The 23,859-nt window shown below is 42.0% G+C and overlaps 1 protein-coding gene across 1 annotated transcript in view; it reads left to right on the forward strand.

Moving 5' to 3' along the window:
• The first annotated feature begins 788 nt into the window (after positions 1-788).
• bcar1 (BCAR1 scaffold protein, Cas family member) overlaps positions 789-23,859 on the forward strand; it is a 243,579-nt gene continuing 220,508 nt past the window's right edge. Inside the window, exon 1 of the mRNA XM_041191428.1 lies at positions 789-1,344. Within this exon, the coding sequence (XP_041047362.1) occupies positions 1,333-1,344 (12 nt within the window). The 5' untranslated portion in view covers positions 789-1,332. The remainder of the gene's footprint in view (positions 1,345-23,859) is intronic.

Below are 23,859 nucleotides of genomic sequence, written 5' to 3' on the forward strand. Positions count from 1 at the left end.
TACTTATAGAATATCTTGGGATTTTCCCTACCTGTACCAGCCAGAGCTTTGTCATATCCCCTCTTTGCTCTCCTAATTGCTTTCTTAAGCTCCACCCTGCACTTTCTGACTTCCACTAATGCCTCCGCTGATTTGCTTCCCTTGTACCTGCTAAAAGCCTCTCTTTTCCTTCTCATCGTAACCTGAATATCTCTGGTCATCCATGGTTCTCTGGGCTTGTTACTCCTTCCTATCACCCTAGAGGGAAGATGTTGAGCCTAGCACATGTAGGACAGACCCACAGCAACTCTTAGAAATGCTCCCTTAACAAGGGCAATTAGGGATGGGCAATAAATGCTGGCCTAGCCACATCCCATCAATGAATGAAAAAAGTCCTGGCTCTGTGCTGTGTTATTTTTAGAAGATTAAACTCCAGCAATGACTGTGTACTGTTTCTAAAGCTTTAGGTGTTGCCAACATGTAACTATTTGGACTTCGCTCCTTTGGACCTGCACTCTATGAACGGAAACTCTATCTCGACTTTTTAAATAGCTGACTGTACCAACAACAAAACGTCCCAGTTATTGTCATGTCATTTAGCGACCACTATCAGCCCAAACAAAATGTGCAATGCAGGGCAGGATATTTGGGAGCTCTTGGGTGATGGGAGCGGTGTCCCTTTAATAACAAAACTTCCCAATGGATTGAGTCGCTGTCCCAGCGCCTGCGCTCTGCCGGGTTCGCGTTGCCTTTAAGGTGAAGTTGCCGATTTCGTCATTGCAGCCAATTGCGAGGAGAGGAGGGCGGGAGGAGGAGAAGAGGTGGTGGAGGTTCTGGTGGTAGGTCTGCTTGTGCCTGTGGTCTCGATCCACCGCAATAAGGAGTCTATCCGAGCCCGAGTGTTCTGCCAGAAGTTATTTTTGTTTGAATTTGCAGCTGAAGGAGTCGGACTACAGGCAGCAGCGGATTGGAAAAGCCGGAGAGACAGGCAGGCAGGCAGGAGGAGGGAAAGCGAGTGGAAATTCACCAGGGCGCAGTTTCTGTTCGGCTGAGCATCAGGTCCATGTCAGCGGCTCCGAGCGGCTGTCACTGAGCGGCCGCTGCTGACAATACAAATCTGCAGTTGTTTCACTCCACCCCGCCTCCCCAAACCATCTACCTCTCCCCCAAAAAAGCTGCAAGTGGAACAGAGGGTGACAATCCTTGGCGGAAGAGGGAAATATGGGATCCAGCTAATCATCTTCGGGAAAATCAGGCAGTTATCCCAACACTGGGAGGAAACTGGAGTGAGACTGACACCCAACACAACACAATATAAGATCACCTGGCAACCAGGCAGAGAGCGATCAGGAGATGTCTGTACCGGTGAGTATGCCCGCAATTGCAAAGTCTCGATCTGTTCCTGGCTCTGCATATCTTTCGGTGCAGTAAAACTCAGCTTCGCTGGAGACCAGCGAGAGCCTCACTGGGATTCAACTGGAGCAACCCGCTGCCCTTTGTAAATCTCTGGTGGGTTAAAGTGCTGGTGATGTTAGGCGGCTGTTTGAATAGGCTCCGAGCATTCCCCAGTCCGTACATTGCACCCGCCTGTGTGTCTGTGTATGTGTGTCTGTGTCTATGTGTGGGTGTGGAACCCAGCCCCATCCACCTCCTGTTGTCGCTTGGAGCGATGGGCAAGGGGTCACCACGTCCACTCCACTGCAGGCTGATAGAGCAGATGCCAACATTTTGCCAGTTGCTAATTAGCTCTTTTTTTTTGCGGGGGAGGTTTGGGGATCTTAGCGATTTATTTTACTTGTGGATTGCACTCTGCAGAGTATTCGCAACCGTAAAAGAAACAACTTTACGTTCGTCTATTATAATGCGTTATGTTTTAAACTGACGTGGTATCGGCTGCGGAATATTATAAATGCAGCATTTCCTGAAGTGTAGAATTGGTGTCACGTATGGAGGAATGTCTGCTTCTCATATTTAAAGTGATTTTGGCAAATCTTGTTCTTTTTGTTTACAAACACATTGCAAGAATACAAAAGATCTGTTGATGTTATGAGGGTGGGGTGTATCTTTCTTAGTAATCCTCTTGAGCATTACCATCTTTTTGCCTCAGAATTCTGTTCTCTTTCCAACCCCCCTCCCCTCCCCGCACCCCAAACAAGCAATAGAAAAGAAAAACCGTGATCCAGAAACTTTTCCCATGTACACAGTTTGGCTTTTCCACGTTAACATGTACCCAGAAACCCTCTGCCCTCAGTGTCAGAAAGCCAAAGGGAAGCTGTCGTGAGTGACGGGAACCTGTTTCAATAGAATACAGACTGTGGGGGAAAGTGAACAAGTCCAGAAGCAGCGAATGAAATAAGAATAGGAATAGGCCGTTCAGGCATGCAAGCTTATTTTGCCATTCAATTAGACCAAGGTTAATCTTTTTCTTCACTCCACTCACTCGTCTTGAGGCCGACTGGTAGAGACCTGTTTCAGTCTGAGGACGTGGGTGTCACGGGAATGATCAGCATTTATTTCTCACCCGTACTTGCCCTTGAGAAGGTGGTGGTGAGTTGTCCTCCTGAATTGCTGTAGCCCTTATGGTGAAGTGACACCCATGGTGCTGTTAACCAGGGAGTTCCAATATTTTTACCCAGCGACAATGAAGAAGTGGTGAGGTATTTCCAAGTCAGAATGGTAAATGACTTGGAGGGGAACTTGCAGGTCGTGGTGTTCCCATGTGCCTGCTGCCCTCGTCCTTCTGGGTGGTAGAGATCATGTTAACCTACACTTCAATGGCTCAAAATACATCTGCACACAAATTAAAAGCTGACTTGAAACTTGTCCCAGCACAATATGAACTTCCTCTCCTGTTGCTTAATAGATTGAAACATAGATCCAATTTTTGGATTGTGCATGGAGTAATTGGGATTGCAGCACATGATCTGGGCCCAAGTTATAATTGCAGTGAATAGATTAAAATGGCCGCTTGGATGGTTTAACTTTGCTACTCTTCTTCAGGATGTGCTAGTACAAGGACAGAATGAGGCTTTTTTCTAATATTTGAGACACAGCCTTGAGATCACAGCTGCAGTGAGTTTAACATAGAACTATGTGGTAGCCCTGCACTGCCAGTAATCATTGAATAACAGGGTTGTAGCATTACAGTACCTAAATGGTACGATAATTATACACTGCAAAAGGAACAGCATTGGATTCCTGAAGGCGGTTCCTGATATTCCACTTGATGGTTTTAGATTGGTGCATCTCACTGGAATGAAGTTCACCCTATTTCAATACATTGAGCGCTGAATTGAGCTAAGACAGAGGTTTTGCTGACAGGATTTGACTGTGACTCAGCATCTGTGCAGAGCTGGACAATTCACTGTTTCTCTTACTATTCGTGACAACCAAAGTTCTTGGCAGAATGAATGCAATTGTGAAGGCTGGCAAATCACCCATGTGCTGGTGTGAGGTGATTTGCCGACTCTGGCAGGAAGTAGAGTTTAAAAAATATCGTGAGTTAAATTGGAGCTGGTGTGCCTGTTGGATCGCTATAGTATTTTGTGAAGTCCCTAGGATTTTATGAAAAATAAATTAGACCGTTGACAAATATGCTTTTGGGGAAGATGAACAAAATGCATATGAATTTGTAAATAATTATGCAAAAGTTTATTGTGTGCAGTTTGAACAGGAACTGCACAGTTCAAATAATCCCTCCTTTCCAATATCAGGTTGACTGTTTTATAACCACTGTTCAACCATCTCAATAGTGGTGAACTAGTGAGGATTTGCCAGTCTTGCAGTATTACAGGAAAGTTTCTGATGGTGTACTGGATGGTAACCAGAGGATGCAAACTTAAGATGATTGATAAACGAGCCAGGGTGGGAGATGAGGAGAAATCTTTTAGACAACGAGTTGCTATGGTCTGATACCACTGCCTGAAAGGATGTTGGAAGCAGATTTATTCATAACTTCCTCAAGTGAATTGGGTATTTTTGAAAAGGAAACATTTGAGAGCTATGGGGAGTGAGTGGTGGAATCAGACTAATTGGTAGCTCTACAAAAAAGAAACGATGGACTAAAAGGCTTGTGGTGGGTGTTAACTGACACGTGTGAAAATTTGAGAAAATGGGAATGTTGGGCCACATCTGGATTGTCACTGTATTGCCCCGTACTGCAGTGAGATTTTTTTGAACTTTATCCTGTGTTGCAATCCTATGCACAAGCTAACTTTAGACCCTGAACTTTTGTGTGTGTCCCTTCTTTTCTCCAAAAGACGTTAACAGGATTTTAGTTGCTGGAAAGATATTTTTAATTTGCCTGTTGAAAAATTAACACTTTTAAAATCTGTAATATAGGAGCTCCCCAATGGCTGATTTGATGAGGACACTGCTTCCTGTGGAGCTAAATCATACAGACCAAGGAGGAACTACTTTAGATTTCTTAGTATCAGGTTTGACCCTTGTACTGAATTAGCTGATCTCAGCCATGCAGCAGTAATGGAAGTAAGTCAGCCAGTGTTCCTGCTCCTAATCAATAACCTCAATGTGGATGTGAAAGGATGTTGGGTTTAAAAGAAATGCCTTGCATTTATATAGTGACTTTCACAATATCTGGATGTTCCAAAATGCCAACCAATGATGTGCTTCTGAAATGTAGTCACTGTTGTAATGTAGGAAAGGCAACAGTTAATTTGCAGGATCTCAAACAGCAGTGCAATAACAGCCAGTCAATTGAAATGTTGGCCAGAACTCTGGACGAACATTTGTGCTCTTCTTTGAATAGTGCAATGGAACCTTTTGCAACCACATCAGAGGGCAGAGGGGTTTAACTCCTCATCAGAAAACTGGCACTTCTAAAACTGCAACACTCCCTCAGAACTGCACTGGACTGTTAGCTGAGCTTGTGTGCAAGTTAACAAGTTATATTTCGACAATCCTCCTTGTGCGTGAGAAAACATGTAAAAGAGATTTTTAGGAAGGAGAAAAAAGGAATGTATAGGTTGTGCTGTGGCATTGTTGCTTTTGAAGTAAGTTACTGGCACTTATTCTCTAGGTCCGCCCATGAAGAATAACCACTTACCCACTTCTGCCAGCTTATATTTTGTCTCATTTCTATATGTCTTAGTTCTGATGAAGGGTCATACGGACTCGAAATGTCAACTGTATCCCTCTCCGGAGATGCTGTCAGACCTGAGTTTTTCCAGGTATTTTTGTTTTTGATTGTGGAACTGCATTTGTATAGTGTCTTTCACAACCTCAGGAGGTCCCAAAGCGATTTCCAGCTTATGAAGTATTTTTGCAGTGTAGTCACCGTCCTCATGTAGGAAATGAGGCAACCAGTTTGAACGCAGCAATGAAATAAATGTCAACTCGCCTGCATTGGTGTTGAGAGGATGACAAAGGTAATACATCTGTCATGATGGAGATTGTGTACGTCAGCGAGTGTTATACAGGAGCTGCTGTGTTGTACTAACAGTTGAGTTAAAAATGAAGAAAATGGGATGAAATTATTTAGGAAAACTGCTTTTCTGAATTGTCGGCAGCAATAACCTTTCTATATCTCAATGTGACAGAATCATTTAGTCACAGCATATAAACTTGTAAAGGCTAGATTGGATTTTACACTGAGTGAGATAAGCTCAGCCAAAGCCATGCGTATGCTTTGTTGTGGTTACAGAGCTTCATCAAAGGAAATCTTTGGTGATAACTAATAAAACATGAAGCACAAAGTCAAAAATGAGGCCATGGTACAGGTGAGAGGAAGTGCAGTTTAGATCAAAGCTTCCAGCTTGATCTTACCCCCTAACATTGCCAGAAGTAGCCATCGGTTTCACTGCACAACAATCTAATCATTTGGATTTAATAAGCTGCTGATTGACTGTGGCCCTCTTGTTTAGGAGCTTATGCCAATCACCATTCAAAATGCTGGCCTTTTGTCTTTCTGCTTTATTAGCTCTGGATAGCTGTCATATCCCATCTCTCCCATGTTGTCCCCGCACATATTGCTTGACCTGATACAGCTTTAGATAATCAGCATTGCAGCACTCTTTGGGTGCCTTGCTGGCTTAGTGTTTCATTGCAGTCTCCTGACTTTGTGACATTACGTGTTGGATAAAAGGATCAGGAGGTGGGGTAATCTCTTGCTGATATCCCATGTGTATGCAACCTCTTTATTCTGTGCCAGTTGTATTTTGAGGTACACAGAGTAGGGTAAAATAGCTCTTGAAGCTGCTTAGCCCTACAGTGTCCAAAAATAATGGTTTGCATTGGACAAATCAAATATCCGCGTGAAACTTCTCAGAAGCAGTTTAAAGGTGTTTTGCTGCTGAAGTCCCGTGTGTCCTTGTGGAAACAAACAGTAGGTAACAAAAGAGGCCTGTTTAGCCGTTTGTGGAAAAAACAGGTAGCATTTTCTTATGTTTACACTATTGGCTCAGCATTACAACTGTGCATTCAAATGATTTTTAATCATTGAAGAAAGAAACATCGTTTAGTTAAATCCTCGATTAGAAACACAAATACACTCTGGTCGTGAAAGCACTACTCCCATCGGTGTCATTTCAAATGCAATCTATTTGCTGTTTTCCCTTATTCATGGCAAAGCCTTGATTTCTGACTGGCGCAAGGCACTCTGAATACCTCTCAGCAGACGATAGTTCTGAGGCAGTCACACTGTTTACTGCAGAATGGCTTGTAATCTGTTATTAGGTATTGATCAACAGCTGTATTGAGCCTTTTATCATTCGTTACCAGTCACCCTTATAGTATTTAGTGACCAATTAAACCTCTTGCCTTAAGCTGAGAACTTTATTGTGGAGGGATTCTAGCCCTTGATGTGTGCATTTTAAATGTTTCTTTCTTTTTGTTTCTATGGATAAGTTTTAAATGTTTTCATGTTTTTTCTAAGTTTAAGGAAGAAGCTGCATGCTTTTGCTGCTTTAGAAAATGGAAGGCAGTGTTCCATGTATTTATTTAGCAATTGAAGCCTGCCGCAATTTACAATTACTTATGAGTCATTAGTTGTTTTGTATCACTTACTGTGCTCGGATGCCACAGTGATAAAACAATACACAGTTTCTGTGTGCGGTGCGATTGCTTTTAGCAGTTGGAATTCGATCAGCTCCTTTTTTTAATATTACCTCAAATCTCTGACTTCTTCCAGTTCCGATGAAAGGACATCAACCTCAAGTGTGAACCTGTTCCTCTCTTTCTTAAGATGAGGCCTGATCTGCTGAATGTTTCCAGTATTTTTAGTGTTTATTTCCGATTTCCAGCCTCCAGAGTATTTTGTTTCTGCCCTCTTTACCTTAGAGTAAAGACAAATGTAATACAAAGAATGTAATGTTTATGGTTTCTGGGTGTAATTGGGAAAATACTCCCTCAGATACTTTTCAAAAATGGGTCTTGTTGCCTGCTACTCCCCAACTCTCCCTGCCTGTTTCCCAAAGATAGCATTGGGTGTCAGAGAAAGGTGCTGCATTTCAGATTAATTATCTGCAGCCCTTAGTGTAGAGCACTCTCTTGACTAGGATGACCCACATTTTTGGGTCAAGTACTATATGCTCTGGTGCACCAGGTCTACGTAAGCTCTGTGACGTTGTTGCACACATCAGGGAATAGCTTTGCTGTTCCATACTAAAAATACCAGCTGCTACGTCCTTCAGAGCAATGGCTCAATGAAACTTGTCCATTAATTGTTAACTGATTAGATACTGCTGTTGAAGACCCATTCTTGGCTGTTTAGATTGTCCTACATTTCTGTCACTTGCCCTGAGATTGAATGCAGTGTCCCACATATTACTAAATATTTGTTTCAAGGTTGAAAATTCTCGTAGCTTGAATGGTCTCTCTCCGTCTGTCTCTCTGTCTGTCTCCTACCATTCCCCTCACACTGGGAATTGATTTTCCTTGGTTCTCTTTAAAAGGATCGCAGTCCAAATCCCTGAAGTGTGGCATGATGACATCAAGGCTGACAGGCAGAGTGTGAGCAACACAGCTCACTCTAAACTCAGCCCAGCAAATTCCCCATTTTAATATTGGATACAGATTGAATTTGATTGCATTTTTAAGGGCTGGAACAGTGCATTTGGTTGAAAGCTATACCTGAACAAGAAACAAGCTTGTGGACTCCTGCTTCCACTTGCTTTGATGCTGGAAGTTCAGCTACAGCAGAGTAAACCAAACAGGCAAGCTCTCTGTGCCTGTCTCTCCTGTGCCTATCTCTAACCATTCCCCTCACACTGGGAATCAATTTCCCTTGGTTTTGTTTAAAATGATTGCAGTCTGAATCCCTGAAGTAAAGATCACTATTCAAAGCAAATATTTTAAATTTCTAATATTAATATTTTGATTTTGCATAAAGTGTTTAGAAACTTTTTTAAAAATCAGCAATGGAGATTCTGCTATGCAGTCAAGCTTTGAGAATCCTCTTATTACATGAAGCAAGGCAATCTGATAAGGCTGTTAAAAAGGCACACTGGATCCATAGCTTTATAAATAGAGGAATAGGGTACAAGAATACAAAATAGAGTGAGCTACATTAAATCTTTATAAATCTCTGGTTAGGCCTCTGCTGGAGTATTGTATCCAATTCTGGCCATCACATTTTAGGAAGGATATCAAGGCCTTAAAGTGGATGCAGAGCAGATTTATTGGAATGGTACCAGGGAATAGAACTTTCAGGTTATGTGCAGGAACCATGATTGCTCTCCTTGGAGCAGAAAGGTGAAATTTAATAGAGATATTCAAATTATGAAAAGTTTTAATAACATGGTTAAGCTGAAACAGGAGGGTCAATACTAGAGGACATAATTTTAAGATAATTAGCAAAATAACCAGCTAAGGGGGTGGTTGAGGTTGGGAAATAAAAATTATTATTAATGCAGCAAGTTATGACCCTGAATGTACTGTCTGAAAGGAGGGTGGAAGCAGATTCAGTAGTAACTTTTGAAAGGGAATTGGATATATACTTGAAGAGGAGACATTTACAAGGTTGTTGGGATAATTAGAAAGCTCTTTTTAAAAGCTGGCACAGATACAATGGGCCAAATGGCCTCATCCTGTAGTGTAAAATTCTATCATTCCATGATGTGGTACAAGGTGTCACCATTGCCATTGTGTCATCATTAAGTTAACTGCTAAATAATGTGAACTGAGATTTTTTTTTATGTAGGGGTTTCAGAAAGATTGATGCATTTGCCATCTCTTTCAATTGCTATCAATTAGAGTGTATAAATGCATTTAATAAATAGTTATTTCTGGTTGGACTTCTTTCCCCAATCCTTTTTATGAAATAGGAAGAAATTCTGGATTATTGCTGAAACATTTTATCAAATTGTCAAACTGTTTTCAGGCACAGCTTATTAATGACTTACAAAGTATGGTTATAATAGTTTTTTTATTGTTTGACTGGGAATAGCATTAAATAATGTCACACTTTGGGCCCAAATTATGTTTTCTGACCCTTTGACCTCTATCTTGCATTCAAGTTAGCTACTTACTGCCAGTCTCGAAAGGTTGCAAAGTGACCAAATTAGTTTCCAATGGCTATTTATTTATTTGTTGATCTAATTTAAAGATAGTTTTGATAGAGACAGTACAGCTAACTAAAATTGACACTTAAGGGAAAGAAAGAAAATGGAATCAATGTATAGTTCTAAGAGATTCCATATGGAGGGGCACCCAGCAGTTTTAATTTGACATTGCTGATGGTAACGAGCTTTTCTTTTTAAACTGATGTTGGAAAGAATGTGCTGCAATTTGCCAGGGAATGCTGCGGGATTGTTTTTCAGTGAAAATTAGATGGGCATCAGCGCGCTAGCTGTTGCCTGCAAGCAGTCTGTTAAACAATGACAAGTATTGGAAACTGGGCCCATGAACAGAAATGTAAAGCTTTCTGAAGATGCAATTTAACACGTGTTCTGTGTTAAAGTATCTTGAAAGAACAGTTTACTTTGCCTGTGGAAGATGTGGCTCTTTAACTACAATTTGTCTCCTGCATGCTGCATGAAAGGGCTGCAACCACTTCCATTTGCTGTCTTCATGAATTGAGTTGATGTGTAGAGGAAGTGGGAAAACATGGCTGTACCCTCGCCTACTTCTTCACACACACTGGCTGAATGGAGGAAAATACACACCTGGAAGCACCTCATTCAACGCCTCAGGTTTTATTAGATTACTGCATTAAATTGGTTTGGAAGAAATTTTATATGAATTGTTGCATAAATAAAGGAGCAAGGGCCATCTAGTTCTGAGGCTGAGGCACTTTTCTCCAGAAAAGAGAAGACTGAGATGTGGTCTCAGATAGAGGTCTATAAAATTATGAAGAGGCTCGATTGTGTAGAAGTAGAGAAAATGTTCCCACTTGTAGGGGAATCCAAAAGCTAGGTTATAAATATAAGATGGTCGTTAATAAATCCTATTTGGAATTCATGAGGAACTTCTTTACTGAGAGAGTGGGAAGAATATGGAAATCATTACCACATGAGTGGTCAAGGCAAATAGCATACATGTATTTAAAGGGATGATAGATAATCATCTACGTGATGGAGAAGGGACTAGAAGAATATGATAAGGAGCTGAATTTTACGGGCCATATGCGGGCAGGAAAGCAGACAGATCGACCTGTAAATCAGGGGGCCAGGCTGTCAGCGGCATGTCCACTGCCCGCCCTGCCATAATTTTATGGGTGGTTGGGGAGGTGTCGGGTGGGCCGCCCACCAATGGCCCATTTGAGGTTTGAACCTGCAAGCTGTTGAAAGGCGGTGGGGGTGGGATGCCTTATTCCCAGGCCCCCTTTGCCAATTGGAGTGCCTCATTCCTGCCACTGTTTTGGCTCCCCACACCCCATCTCACTGGGGCCTGCCAAACTGGCTTCGGCAAGACCCTGGATGTACCTGGGTTCCGGGCCATCCACGATTGCTCTTCCTGCAATACCAGTAATGTCCACTGTTGCTGCTAGTGCAGAGCTGTGGACCTCTGGTCTGGCAGCTCTATGAGGTGGGATGTTCTCTCTGAGATGGAGAGAAGTTCCACCTCCTGCTAATTAAAAGGCTGAGGTTTGAAAAATTAAAGCGGAGTGAGCCTACCAAGCAGAGGTGGGCACACCCCCACCCGTCATTTACACATGGGTGTGGGGAGCTCACCCTCAGTGCATAATCCAGCCCAAGATGTGATGATGTAGCGTGGTAGGAGGCTCATGTGAAGCACAAACACTGGCAGGTTTACTAGTGGGTGCAGGGGTTTTTTGGTGCTGGAAATTTTATGTAGTTCGTCTTCTACCATCCTGGTAATTGCATGATAGAACAATAATGGAGTTTTGACTAATCTTAGCAATTAATCTATAATCAGTCTACAATATCAAAACCCAGAATCAAGGAAGACTCCAGTGGTGGAAAGCTATGAGAACCATAGGTCTAAACTCACCTGTTCCATCCAAGCATGCTATACTAGCCATATATCAGTTTTCAAATTATTTATATTCTGTATCCCAAAATACTATTTCTGAGAAAAGTAAATCTATACTTTGCATTTGAATGAATCAATACTCCTTGCTTCCACCCAGTGGATGCCAATGTAGGAATGAGACAGACACAGTTATGGGTTCCACAGGTACAAACCCAGCCTTGGAAATTTTCCTGAGAGATTCCAAGCTGGTGTAGATTAGTAGAGGGAGACATTTTGACAAATTTGAAAAATGTGCTTTTCTTCCTGTCCAATTCTGTAGATGTGGGAACCTGATTAGTTGCAATCTAAGAATTTATCATTGTGAGATTGATACAGTCAGAGCTTGTTAGTGTTCATCTTGTTACTGTTTATTAATTCCTACCACCTGGGAGTTTGAGTTTCAGTGGCCAGTGAGATGGATAATGCACATGTATAGAACATCTCATCACTGTCCCCTTAAATCCTTGGAGTGTTACTTGAAAAGTATTCCTCTATACTGTGCATCGTTTGTTTAAAATATATTGAATGTTAGCTCACTACCATTTCTGTGTGTGACATCCAAGTTAGCAAAAAACAGTTGGCAGCACACCTTGATTGGCTCACCCTCAGGATTAGGTTAAAGGTGGGGTCACTAGCACTCCAACGTTGACTGTCCAGATAGGCAAGATACTGGAGGGCTGAGAGTGCCTGTGGGCCTGCATCGCTTCATGAGTCAGCATCTTCAGGAGAACAGGGGGCAAACTGCAGGGGAGGGGAGGGGGTGAGGCATGCAAATCACTAACCAGTTAATGTAAAGCAATGGCGCAGTAATGTTTTGAATTCTTTGCAGTGTACTAGGATGTTGGTTTTGGAGCTTTGGGTTCACATATTGCATTAAAAAAAAATTAAAACCATCTCCATGCGAAGTCACCTATTGAAGTAATAAAATGGCCTCACTGCCAATTTCCAGAATAAATTTCAGGGGAGATTATTGGAGAAGGTGGGCCAAGTGTCAGCGCTCTCCTCCACAGCCCAGTAAAAAGAAAATCAGCAGCTTGATATTACTCTTCTTTAGATCCTCTATTGGCTGATCTCTGTGGTTTTCTTGCCACTTTCTCCTTTTCTCCCATTTACTCTCCAGTGGATGTTGATTCACTGCCAATGTGGGGGTCCTTAGCTTCTGCTGATGTAAAGATCCCTGGATTGTGATCACACAATAGGATCTGCCCAAGCAGCTATTGCACATTGAGTCCTGCTAGGTATTGTTTGGCTTTTTATGATCAATGGAGGCCTCCCAGCTGAGCCTAATGTTGTCATTACAAACCCAGGATACCCGCAGACATCACAGGGTAGTGTGAAGTCGTGGTGGAGTTTTCCCCTTCTCCTGATGTCAAGTTAATGAGGCCAACTGAGGTGCCTCTACAGCCATTCAGTTTGCAATGAGGTAAATTGGCACAGGCTAGGAATTGAATGTGTGACCCTTCTGAACTTTGCAGATTGGTTACTTGATGGGTGAACTAACTGAGCCGTTGGAAAGGTCTTTGGTAATAGACTTTTGCCGTGCAATTATTGACTTTTATAATTTGTACAAATGCAACGTTTATAACCCAAAGCTTTATAATAAAGCACCATAGAATGTGAGATGAAGGATATTTTGGGTGTAGTTGTGATGTTCGCACTAGACCCCAGCACTGATTCCTGTGGGATATCTTTCCTACTTGACGGATGTGTTTCTTCCTGGCAGTTTGATAAAGGAACAGTATTGATGGTGGGTAATGAGATCTTGCCAGACTCGACTGTTCCATCCCAGCTGAGGGAGTGAAAAGGGAGCTGAAACATTCCACATGCACAAAGCCAGCAATGGAGCGAGTCAGCTGGAAGTGTGCCAGGAATGGGAACTTTGGCATTTGGCTCACCCACTCAGTGAGTGGGACAGGATTGAGGAGACCATTAAGAAGAGATGATCAGCAGTGCTGAGAAGGATTGCAGGCTTCTGGTGAGTCAATTATAGCTAGACTGTGAGTCACTTGACCTGTGCTGTTATTGTGTTACATATGCCTGTGACCATGTTGTGTGGGTTTAAATGGTGTTGTAGGGAAGTTTTAGATTTCTCTACAATTAACCTGAGTGCCCTGAAGCTATGAAAGAAAATAGTAATATTTCTTGATTACAATCACCTACCCTCCTGCCACTATCTGTGGATATTGGGTGAGGACAAGGAAAGACTTATATTTCTATAGCACCTTTCACAACCTTTGGATGTCCCAAAGTGCTTTATAGCCAATTAAGTCCTTTTTCAAGTGTTGACTCTGATGTAATGCAGGGAAACATGACAGATAATTTACACACATCAATACTTCACAAATAGCAATGTGACAATGATCAGATAATCTGTTGTGATTTTGGATGAGGGATAAATATTGGCCAGGACATCATACTGAGCTTCCATGTTTTTCCTCAAGGCAGTGCCATCCGCCTGATAGGACAGATGCAACCTTGGTTTAATGCCTCACCTGGAAAGACAGCACCCTGACAGTACAGCACTCCCCCGATTTTGCACTGGAGTGTCAGCCTTGATTATCTGCTCAAGCCTCTGAAATAAGGCTTGAATCCACAATCTGAGGTGTGAGTGCTACCGCTGAACCTCAGCTGATAAGATTAGACTCGCTGCAGCACTTAATACGATTGAACAATCAGTTGACACTCACTACCTGGGCTGTTGTATGAAGAATGTTCATTAGATGGGTCAGCAAGGACGTCAGGCACTCAGAACTCTACTTCTGCAAAGAGCCCATACTTTCAACATAGGAGCAGAGAGGATAATACTGGAGGGGGAAGGACTGAAGGTCAAACCAACTTATTTTCATGCACAAATGCTTCCTTAGTCCTTCCTTAGTCAGTATAAAGACAAATGGGAGGTGTGTGTGATAGGGCTAACAGTTCAATCACAGTTGGAGACGTGCTTACGTTATTGTGGCCAGTCCTCCAGAGTTGTCCTGGAGTTTCCAGCAATGAAAGACAAATCTCCTGGGCACTGCTAGGGGCAACGCAGGGGAAAAAAAACATAAGAGCATTAAAAAGTGTAGTTGTAAAAAGATTTCTTTGAACAGTTCTTTTTACTAGTTACAAAAATATTGGACTTTGTGGTTGTGGGGAGGGGGGCATGGGGGGGGGGGGCGGTGGGTGGGTGGGGGAGGGGGGTGGCGGGGGGTTGGGGGTGGGGGGGGGGGCAGGTGGTGGGTGGTGATGTGGAAAAGGAGTGAATAGATGAAGTCGCCAGAACTGCACAGAGGAGATGTGATGTATTTCTGTTGCACAGCAGATAAATATGGATCTTGTCCTTGTGTTTGTAAATAGCTAGTCAGTGTGGATATTATACCCGACTTTTGCAGAATGGCTGCACAGTATTTTCAGCATACCCTGGAGCAGTTCCAGCTGGCTGGGTAGCAACTGTTGGAGGGTACCAATTTGTGACAATGACTTCCTCCAAGGCAATATGTAAAATACCCAACGTCTCATTCCATACAGCTCGGGGACACATTCTGCTAAATGTAAAAATGCAGCAAGACAGCAACCAAACACCTAGGGATGGAGAAAAAAATATTTCTTTTAGCCCAACACTAAATGAAGCCATAACATGAAGCAAATTATGAGAGAAAGCATTCCTTGTTCTTTGGGTTACCTGGGCTGGATTCCAAAAACATCAAAAATCTGTTCAAAAATACTTTTTCTGAAATGCGCCTAGCTCTGCAGCACAATGTGTGCCTTTTTTAGTTAACTCCACGGATGCTCCAGCGCCAATTATTATATTTAGTAAAAAAGTTGAAGGGTCATGAGGACTCGAAACGTCAACTCTTTTCTTCTCCGCCGATGCTGCCAGACCTGCTGAGTTTTTCCAGGTAATTCTGTTTTTGTATTATATTTAGTAAGTTAGTTAAAACTATGCTCTGATTTTGCACCATGTAAGTTTGGGTATCTGTCTACAATGTAGCACTGGCAAAGAATGCCAAACCCTCAAAGACAATGCAATAGCCAGGAAAATACTGCTGGGGATATTAATGATCGAACAATTAACATACATCACAGTGCATTCCTGTGTTCACTGTATTAAAAGAGACATTGGCATACTTGTATTAACCACATCAATTGGTCTGTTAACTCAAGTCGAAAGGGGAAATCATTACATAGAATTAACACTGAATTTTTCAGCAAACAAGTCATTTGGCCCAACAGACATATCCCTAGTGTTTATTCTCCACACAATTCTCCTTCCTTAATCTCACTCTATCAACATATCCTTCATGTGGTTTGTCCAGTTTCCTTTATTTGACTGCGACAACAAGAAGAACTTGCATTTCTATTTAACATCCCAAGGCACTTCAGAGGAATGTAATTAAACAAAAGAAAACTGACTGAGACAAAGAAGAGGACATATGGACAGGTAAACGAAAGCTTAGTCAAAGAAGGAGTGTCTTAGAGGAGGAGTGAAATGGAGAGATTTGGGGAAGGATTTCCAGTGCCTAAGGACCAGATAGCTGAAAACAAGGCCACCAGTGGTGGAGTGGAGGAAGTCACAAATGTATTGAGCAAACTATTATTTACTAATAATGCCATACTAATTTACAAATTTTTGTTTATTCAAATTCTACTGTATATGAATGTAGCTGTTTTTGGAATTTATTTGATTGGATACTCCACTTTTGTTTTATTTTGATAAGTTTGATTTTGTAGTTGATGTTATAAGCATAAGAACTTTCTGTGGAACCAATTACAAAATGAGCAGGCTATAAATTTTCTCGCTTAATTTTAACCTGCTCACTCTTCATCTCATAGCAGTTTAACACATTTAGCAGCAAATCATGAACAGTTCTCTCGCTCTGCTCATTTCTCTCCTTCCCACATTTCATTTGTGACCTGAGTTGCTTTGTTCTTGTGATGAGTGACAAGGCTAGGGAGCCCCCATGGGGGTTCATTTTTAACATAGAGGTTGTCGCTGGAGCTACAGACCACAGCCACACAAATTGATGATTTAAGAATCTTCTAGATATTTATGACTTGACATTTACTGTTGGCCATTTAGAAATTAATCTACTGTACATATATATTTTCATCAGATTTATTGCTGCGTGTCAAAACATCAACTCGACTTTAAATAAATAAAAGACCCTGCCAGAATTTAAGATCCTTTTGGTCTGGTGATACAAAGGTGCCAGTAGCTGTTTGTTTATTATTGCTGCCGTCTCCTTTCAGTCATCTTGGACATTTCTGCAATGGTTATGGTTTTCACAAGGGAATAAAACAGTTGCATTTCTTTGGTGCCCTTTATGACTTCAGAATGTGCCAAAGTGCTGTGCAGTCATTGAGGTTCTTTTGATGTGTAATCACTGTTGTAATGTAGGAAACACAGAAACCATTTTGAGCACAGCAAGCTCCCGCAATCAGCCATGTGGTAATCAGTTTTACCAGGTAATCAGTTTTACATGTTGTTTGAGGGAAAAATATTGACCAGGACAATTGAAGAACTCCCCTAGACTTCTTGGAATAGTGTCATAGATAAGCCCAACTGAGAGAGCATTTCAATCTCTCACCTGAAAGATGTGCTAGAAACGTTTATGGATGTGAATATTATTTGTGTGTACAGACGTTTTTAGCTGTAAGCAGGAATTATGTGATCTGCCTGGGGTACCACGCTGATGACTGAGCCAAAACCATCTAACTAGGAGTTGCAGGTAAGCATGACTTCCCCTGAGAGAGGAACTGTATTGTTTTTGAAGTTCAGAATATGTGTGGAACTGTAACATGTATAACTGTATGTGTGAGAATGTGCTCCCTGTCAACTGCAGTATAAGGCCCTGAAATATTTTTGAGTAAACTGGCTGAAATAGCTCTTTGACAGGACAGAGATCCAATAAAGCATTGAAATGGCCCTAGGATGAAGCTGGCATTGAACCTCCAGTAGCTCTGCTGCCAGGGTTCAATAACTGACACTTGTGATGTCAGAGAATCATCAAATTATACAGCACAGAATGAAGCCACTCAGCCCATTGTATCTGCAGCAACTCTTTCGAAGAGCAATCCAGCTAGTCACACTCTCCCACCCTGTTCCCATATCCCTGCAATTTTTACTCCTTCCAGTATTGATTGCTTCACTATGTCTTACAGTACGCAAGAAGAGTGAATCTGTTGGCGATGTAAGCTTACTGGATTCACTTGGATCTCTTCTAGTTGTTATCATGCCTTGCCCCTGTTTGAGGCTGTTTATTCATTCACTTTTGCTTTCAGTCAGTCAAGTTTGTTCTTGATTGCACTCCCCAGATTCTGAAGTGTATGTTTGTGCTGGAAGCATGGATGGGCCAGCAAAACAGTTCAACAGGCAGTAGGTTGTGGCCTCCCTATTGCATGTTGGCTTAGTATAAGTTGCATTAAAACAGTAGCACAAGCAGTGCCAACGACACTATCAGAAAGGAGATTGTATACCCATATTGTTCACCTGCTTAGATTTCAAGCTAAGCATTTAATAATGATCAAAATTGATCTTTCTGACTGAACAAATTCATTTGACAACAACACCACCTTGCATTTGTATAGAACCTTTAACATAGTAAAATCTTCCAAGACATTTCAGAGGAATATAATTAAATGAAAATGGAGACTGAGCCAGAGAAAGAGACATTAGAATGGGTGACAAAAAGCTTTGTCAAAAAGGTAGTCTTCAAGGAGAGTCTCAATGGAGGAGAGAAAAGCTTAGGGAAGGAATTGAAAATTGTCCAGTGTCAAGATACTGAGTATCTGTGTGAAACGTGGTTGCCTGGGAATATGCTCAGAGAAAGCATTGCAAATTGTGTAACTTCCTTAGTGAAAATTAGATAGCGAGGTGAGAAAGTAAGGCTGAGTTTTAACAAAAGTAACTGCAAAGGAGAAGCCTTTTATTATTATACAAAAATTTTTTTTTGTTTTTCAAATGCAGTTTTTTTCATTCTAAATACTTTGTAGTGATGTATAGTTCAGCTCAGGCCACAGTACAGTACATTGCAACACAAATTCAGTGAAGTACCATCTTTTGTTGTCACACTTTTCGCATTCACCTCATTGCTGTGATTTCTGGAGTCTCTAGGCAACAGGCTTATCTGGCCTGGATTGCTTTTCTTTGAAATCCATTCCGTTTTGAATCCCTTCCTTTGACTGACTCTATTGCTTTGTCAATACTCTGGGCTCTATTAAAGTGGTATTGCTTCCATGAAAAAGTGTTTGTCAGACATTTTTTGTCCACCGCCCACTCAACAATGTCAGAGATGCCTTTCTGTATCTGTGGAGCATTTATAAAACATAATATCATTGCTGTTGTTGAGATGGTTAATACCCAGTGTCAAACAAGACAAAAAAATAATAAATAATACCCTTATTAGTATCTGGGCACAGCCAGTGAAACCTGTAGCCTCCAAGAAAGTGTTTGAAACAGGGATCTCTAGATATAATGACCCCCTTGAGGAATAAGTTCAGGTAGTAATTTTTGACAGGTGATTTCCAAGTGTGAATCATTGCAATGAAAACCATCAACCTTCATGACCATATAATGGCAGTAACAGGTGAACAGTTCAGGCAAATGTACACCAGGAGACCTCTTTGGAGACCCAAAAATCAATCCCAGTAGAAATGTTACAGATGGACTCCCCTGTGATATTCCTGTCGGGGATGTGTAGGTGGTCACACTATAGGAAGGTGATCCCAAAGCCAAGGTTTAACTCTAATGTACTGCAACATAAATCACCATTTGCTACAGGGAGACTGACAGGAGTCTCAGTCTGGACATAATCATTTACTTACTTTGACTAAAAGTGCAACTAAAACATCTGTACACATCCCTGCATAAAATGTGCTGAGTTAGTATGTGCAATACAACTCCATCATATTAACAGGGATGCTGTTTTTAGGCATTTTGATAAATTTGCCTTTCTCCCTTCATCACTAGGCTCCTGGCCACCTCCCTGAGCTTCCATCTGTAAGATTCATTGTTGTAACTGTTAGGAAGTAGCCTTGCCCTAGACTGAATGGTGGTGAGCACAATTTCCGGCATTGTGTTGGCAGCCAGTCTTCCACAGGCCCTTTCTTGTAGACGGATGAGATCTGGAAATGTTTTTGTAATGTATCCTGAGGAGAACCCATGATTATTTGGTGAATGAAACGTGAGCATGTGCTGACATTTGAGGCCTACTCTTCCCTGGGCATACCAGCCTATCATTCAGTCTGGCTGCCGGACAGAGAATTTTATTTTTAACTAGAGCCATGTGCTCCATGGCATTTTTGGGGAAGCATCGACTTCCAGGTTTCCCAGCCATAATTCCTATCCCCTCCAGTCCCACCCCACTCCGAAATCCCGACCATGTACATACCTGGGCCTGTGGTTCTAACCCACGTCACCACTCGTGCTTCTGTTCCATTGAGCCAACTTTATGTTCGTGCCAGGGCTCCAGGAGAGCAGTGCTGAACCATGGGCTTGCTTGCTTCACTGTACCTGTGAACTTCTAGTTTTCCTGCTGGAGGCTCCATTTAAAAGAGCCATTCAATTGCCATGGCTTGGATCTCTGCTTTTCAGATCAACGAGAAGGTGGGTTCCAGGTGCTGATGGAGATATGGGTCTTACCTAAGTTTGTATTCTAGCAGGGTTTATCTGTAGTTGAAACAGTGCCTTTCCTTGATGGGAGTGGCAGTAACATCAGGATGACTAGTGTGTCAGCTCAAACAAGCCCTGCTGTTTCCTTGCTGTATAGGTGGGCCTGTCAAGTGGCAGCCAGCACCATTGTCCCTAGCTGGTTGCATTTTCTGCCAGTGATGCTGGTGTTCTGGAGGAGTTTTTGTAAACCACATCCTGATTCTTGCCTTGCACTGTCACACTTGTACCTCAGGTCTGCTGTCAATGGTGGCTGTGCTATAATGTAAAGAGGGCAAAAGAATTCTGATGGCAGCATCCAAGTCACTTAACATATGGAATACCAGCACATCTGCTACTGTCAGTGTTGAATGATTCAGAACAATTTTAAATTATGCCATGAACGCTTTATCATATCTAAACACTAATACTTAGCAATAGTTAACATTTTGAGCTCTCTGTTATGCAGCAATCATTACTACTGGACGACTTCCACATTGACCAGTAAACATAGTCTACATTCATTGGTGGATCCAACTATCTTGAAGCAAGATTGGAGTGTTCACAGTGAACGATATATTGGGGTTTCTGAATCGTCTAGTCAGACATTATAATGTTTGGTTTTGGGACATGGAGATGCATCAGTGACATTCTAGAGATTAATCATGATCCAATGCCTAGGACTCTGGAGTTTAATATAATGACAGAGATAGACCAGAAGACCATAAGATGTAAGAGCAAAAGTAGGCCATTTGGCCCATCAAGTCTGCTCTGCCATTCAATGAGATCATGGCTGATCTGATAATCCTCAGTTTCACTTTCCTGCCTTTTCCCCATAACCCTTGCTTCCCTTACTGATTAAAAATCTGTCTATCTCAGCCTTGACCATACCCAATGACCCAGCCTCTACAATCCTCTGCGGTAAAGAATTCCACAGATTCACTACCCTCTGAGAGAAGAAATTCCTGCTCATCTCTGTCTTAAATGGACAACACCTTACTGGTGCTAGACTCTCCCACAAGGGGAAACAACCTCTCAGAATCTACCCTGTCAAACCCCCTAAGAATCTTATATGTTTCAATAAGGTCGCCTCTCATTCTTCTGAACTTCAATGAGTACAGGCCCAACCTACTCAACCTCCCCTCATAAGAAAATCCCTGCACACCTGGGATCAACCTAGTGAACCTGCTCTGGGCTGCCTCCAATGCCAGTATATCTTTCCTCAGGTAAGGGGACCAAAACTGTTCACAGTATTCTAGGTGTGGTCTAACTAGTGCCTTACATAGTTTTAGCAAAGCTTCCCTATTTTTATACCATTCCCTTTGAAATAAAAGCCAACATTCCAATTGTCTTCCCTATTATCTGCTGAACTTATGTTAGCTTTTTGTGATTCATGCACAAGCACCCCCAAATCACTCTGTGCTGCAGTTTTCTGCAGTTTTTCTCCATTTAAATAATATTCCGCTCCTCTGTTCTTCCTTCCAAAAGTGCAGAACCTCACATTTTCCCACGTTATATTCCATCTGCCAAGTTCTTGCCCATTCACTTAACCTGTCTATATCCCTCTGTAGACTCTGTTATTCTCACCACTTGCCTTCCCACCTATTTTTGTCATCCGCAAGCTTGGTGATAGTACATTCATTTCCCTTATCCAAATCATAAATATATATTGAAAATAATTGTGAACCAGCACTGATCCTGTGACACTCCACTAGTTACAGGTTGCCATCCTGAAAATGCCTCCCTTATCCCAACTCTGTCTTCTATTGGTTAGCCGATCCTCTATCCATGCTAATATACTACCCACAACACCATGGGCTCTTAGCTTATTTAGTAGCCTATGTGCGGTACCTTATTGAACACCTTTTGAAAATCCAAATATATTACATCTACTGGATTCCCCTCTATCTACCCTGCTGCTTGTTACCCCCTCAAAGAATTCTAATAAATTTGTCAGGCATGATTTCCCTTTCATGAAGCCATGCTGACTCTGCTTGATTATATTCTGTATTTCTAAATGCTCTGCTATTACATCCTTTATAATAGACTCTAACATTTTCCCAATGACAGATGTTAAGCTAGTTCATCCAGGATCAGTATGCAGTCAAGTACAAGTTCATCCAGGATCAGTATGCAGCTTTCTCTGTCATTTGAGGGACCATGATCCAATGTAACATCACTACCACTGCTGACCTCTCACTGACTCCTACAGAATTTGTTCTCCTAGCCTTTAATGGTCATGATATGTTTGTATGTGTGTTCAATGGTACTTATCAATGTGACAAGGTGGATTGAATGGGTGAATATCAGCATTGATCCCTCACTAGTTCTCTCAATATTCCAAATACTGATGTTTTCAGATGCCCAGCAGCTACAATGCTGCAATTCAGGACTCCTGACCAGATGACCCAGGTTCCAACCTTGGTTTGAACTCAGCACATAGTCTGTGCTTAGAGCCTGAGTTAAATACTTGGGAGGGAAATCTGGCCAGGACAGAGGGGGTAGGGGTTGGGTGGAAGTGGAGGAGGAAGGAGCCTTTCCTTTACTTCTCCTTTTGGACCAACAAGATGAACATGGTAACTGTCATGGAGATGTCTGCATTTCACCACCTAATTCTGGGCAGGATGGTGGGGAGGTCAACATGGAAGCCCAACTTTAACTGGGAGGCAGGGGAGAAGGAGAATAAACATCCTTCTTTGTAACCTGTATACCCCAGCAATATTACAAGGTGTAAACTAGGTAATATCCTGAACTCTGTTGGCACACGGCACTGCATTGTGTAGTGATTTCACTCCGAGAATCTTGGCGTGGCAAATGTGGGTTGTGGCCAGTAATGGGCTTGAACGGCCGCTGCCCCCAACAACTGACTCGAGGACTGCAACTTCATTCTGGGTGTGGGCAGGCTGGATTCTTGACAATTCTAAAGTGGCAGTCAAGTAAAACATCCCTACCCTCAAAACCAGGGGAGGCTTGTGGTCAAAATCATAAAGTTATGTTCACGACCTTTGAGCAACTACACATTCACAACTGGCAGTAATTCTGCAACATAAATGGATGTTGGGTACGAATGTTTTTAGTTGCGTGGATAGTGAGGCAGAAAATATCCTGCGCAGCCCTGTATTCACAGAAAGTAATGGATTAAAGGTTGGTTCTTCACGCTGTGCTCTTTGCAGGTCTGACCAACTCCTTTTCTGGAAGATTTTTTTTTAAAAGTCCCTGGAATATCTAGATGCTGAAAGCATTCTCTGTTAAAATGAATAGCAGTGCGATGTAGAATTCGGACAGCTCCCAACATTTTAACAGGGAATTGTTACTTCACACCAGCAGCAGTGTTTGATCATGCCAAGCTGAATCTTTTTTCTCTCTCACACACACTGTTGTATTTTAATAAACCCATCTGTCGCTGAATGTAGTGCTGTCAGAATCTGCTGAGGTAAGCCTTTTCTCAGGCTACTGAGAACGTGGGGGCTGGGGGTTTGTGTGCTTTCAATTAGACTGCAAGGGAAACAGCTTCTGGATAGGGTCAAGGAGAAGATGTAGCTTAAACATTTACAGAAGTTAATCATTGTCCCTTTCTCTGTATTTTTGTTCGGTTCTTAAGCAACAACAACTTGCTCCCTGGTGTCTTTAATTTAATGAAACGTTATTACCACTAACTTCAGCTGGTTCCTCTTGACTGTGGGACCAAGAGAGGACACAGAGCAGGGACAATCATTTTGTTTCCCTTACCTACTAGGTCCAGGAATTATGTCTAATTCAAATCCTCCTGCTGATCTGTGAAACCAGCTCAAGTCTACATCGACTTGCAGTACGTGGTTTCCGTA

This window comes from Carcharodon carcharias, chromosome 7 (assembly GCF_017639515.1).
Source record: "Carcharodon carcharias isolate sCarCar2 chromosome 7, sCarCar2.pri, whole genome shotgun sequence".
NCBI lineage: Eukaryota > Metazoa > Chordata > Chondrichthyes > Lamniformes > Lamnidae > Carcharodon > Carcharodon carcharias.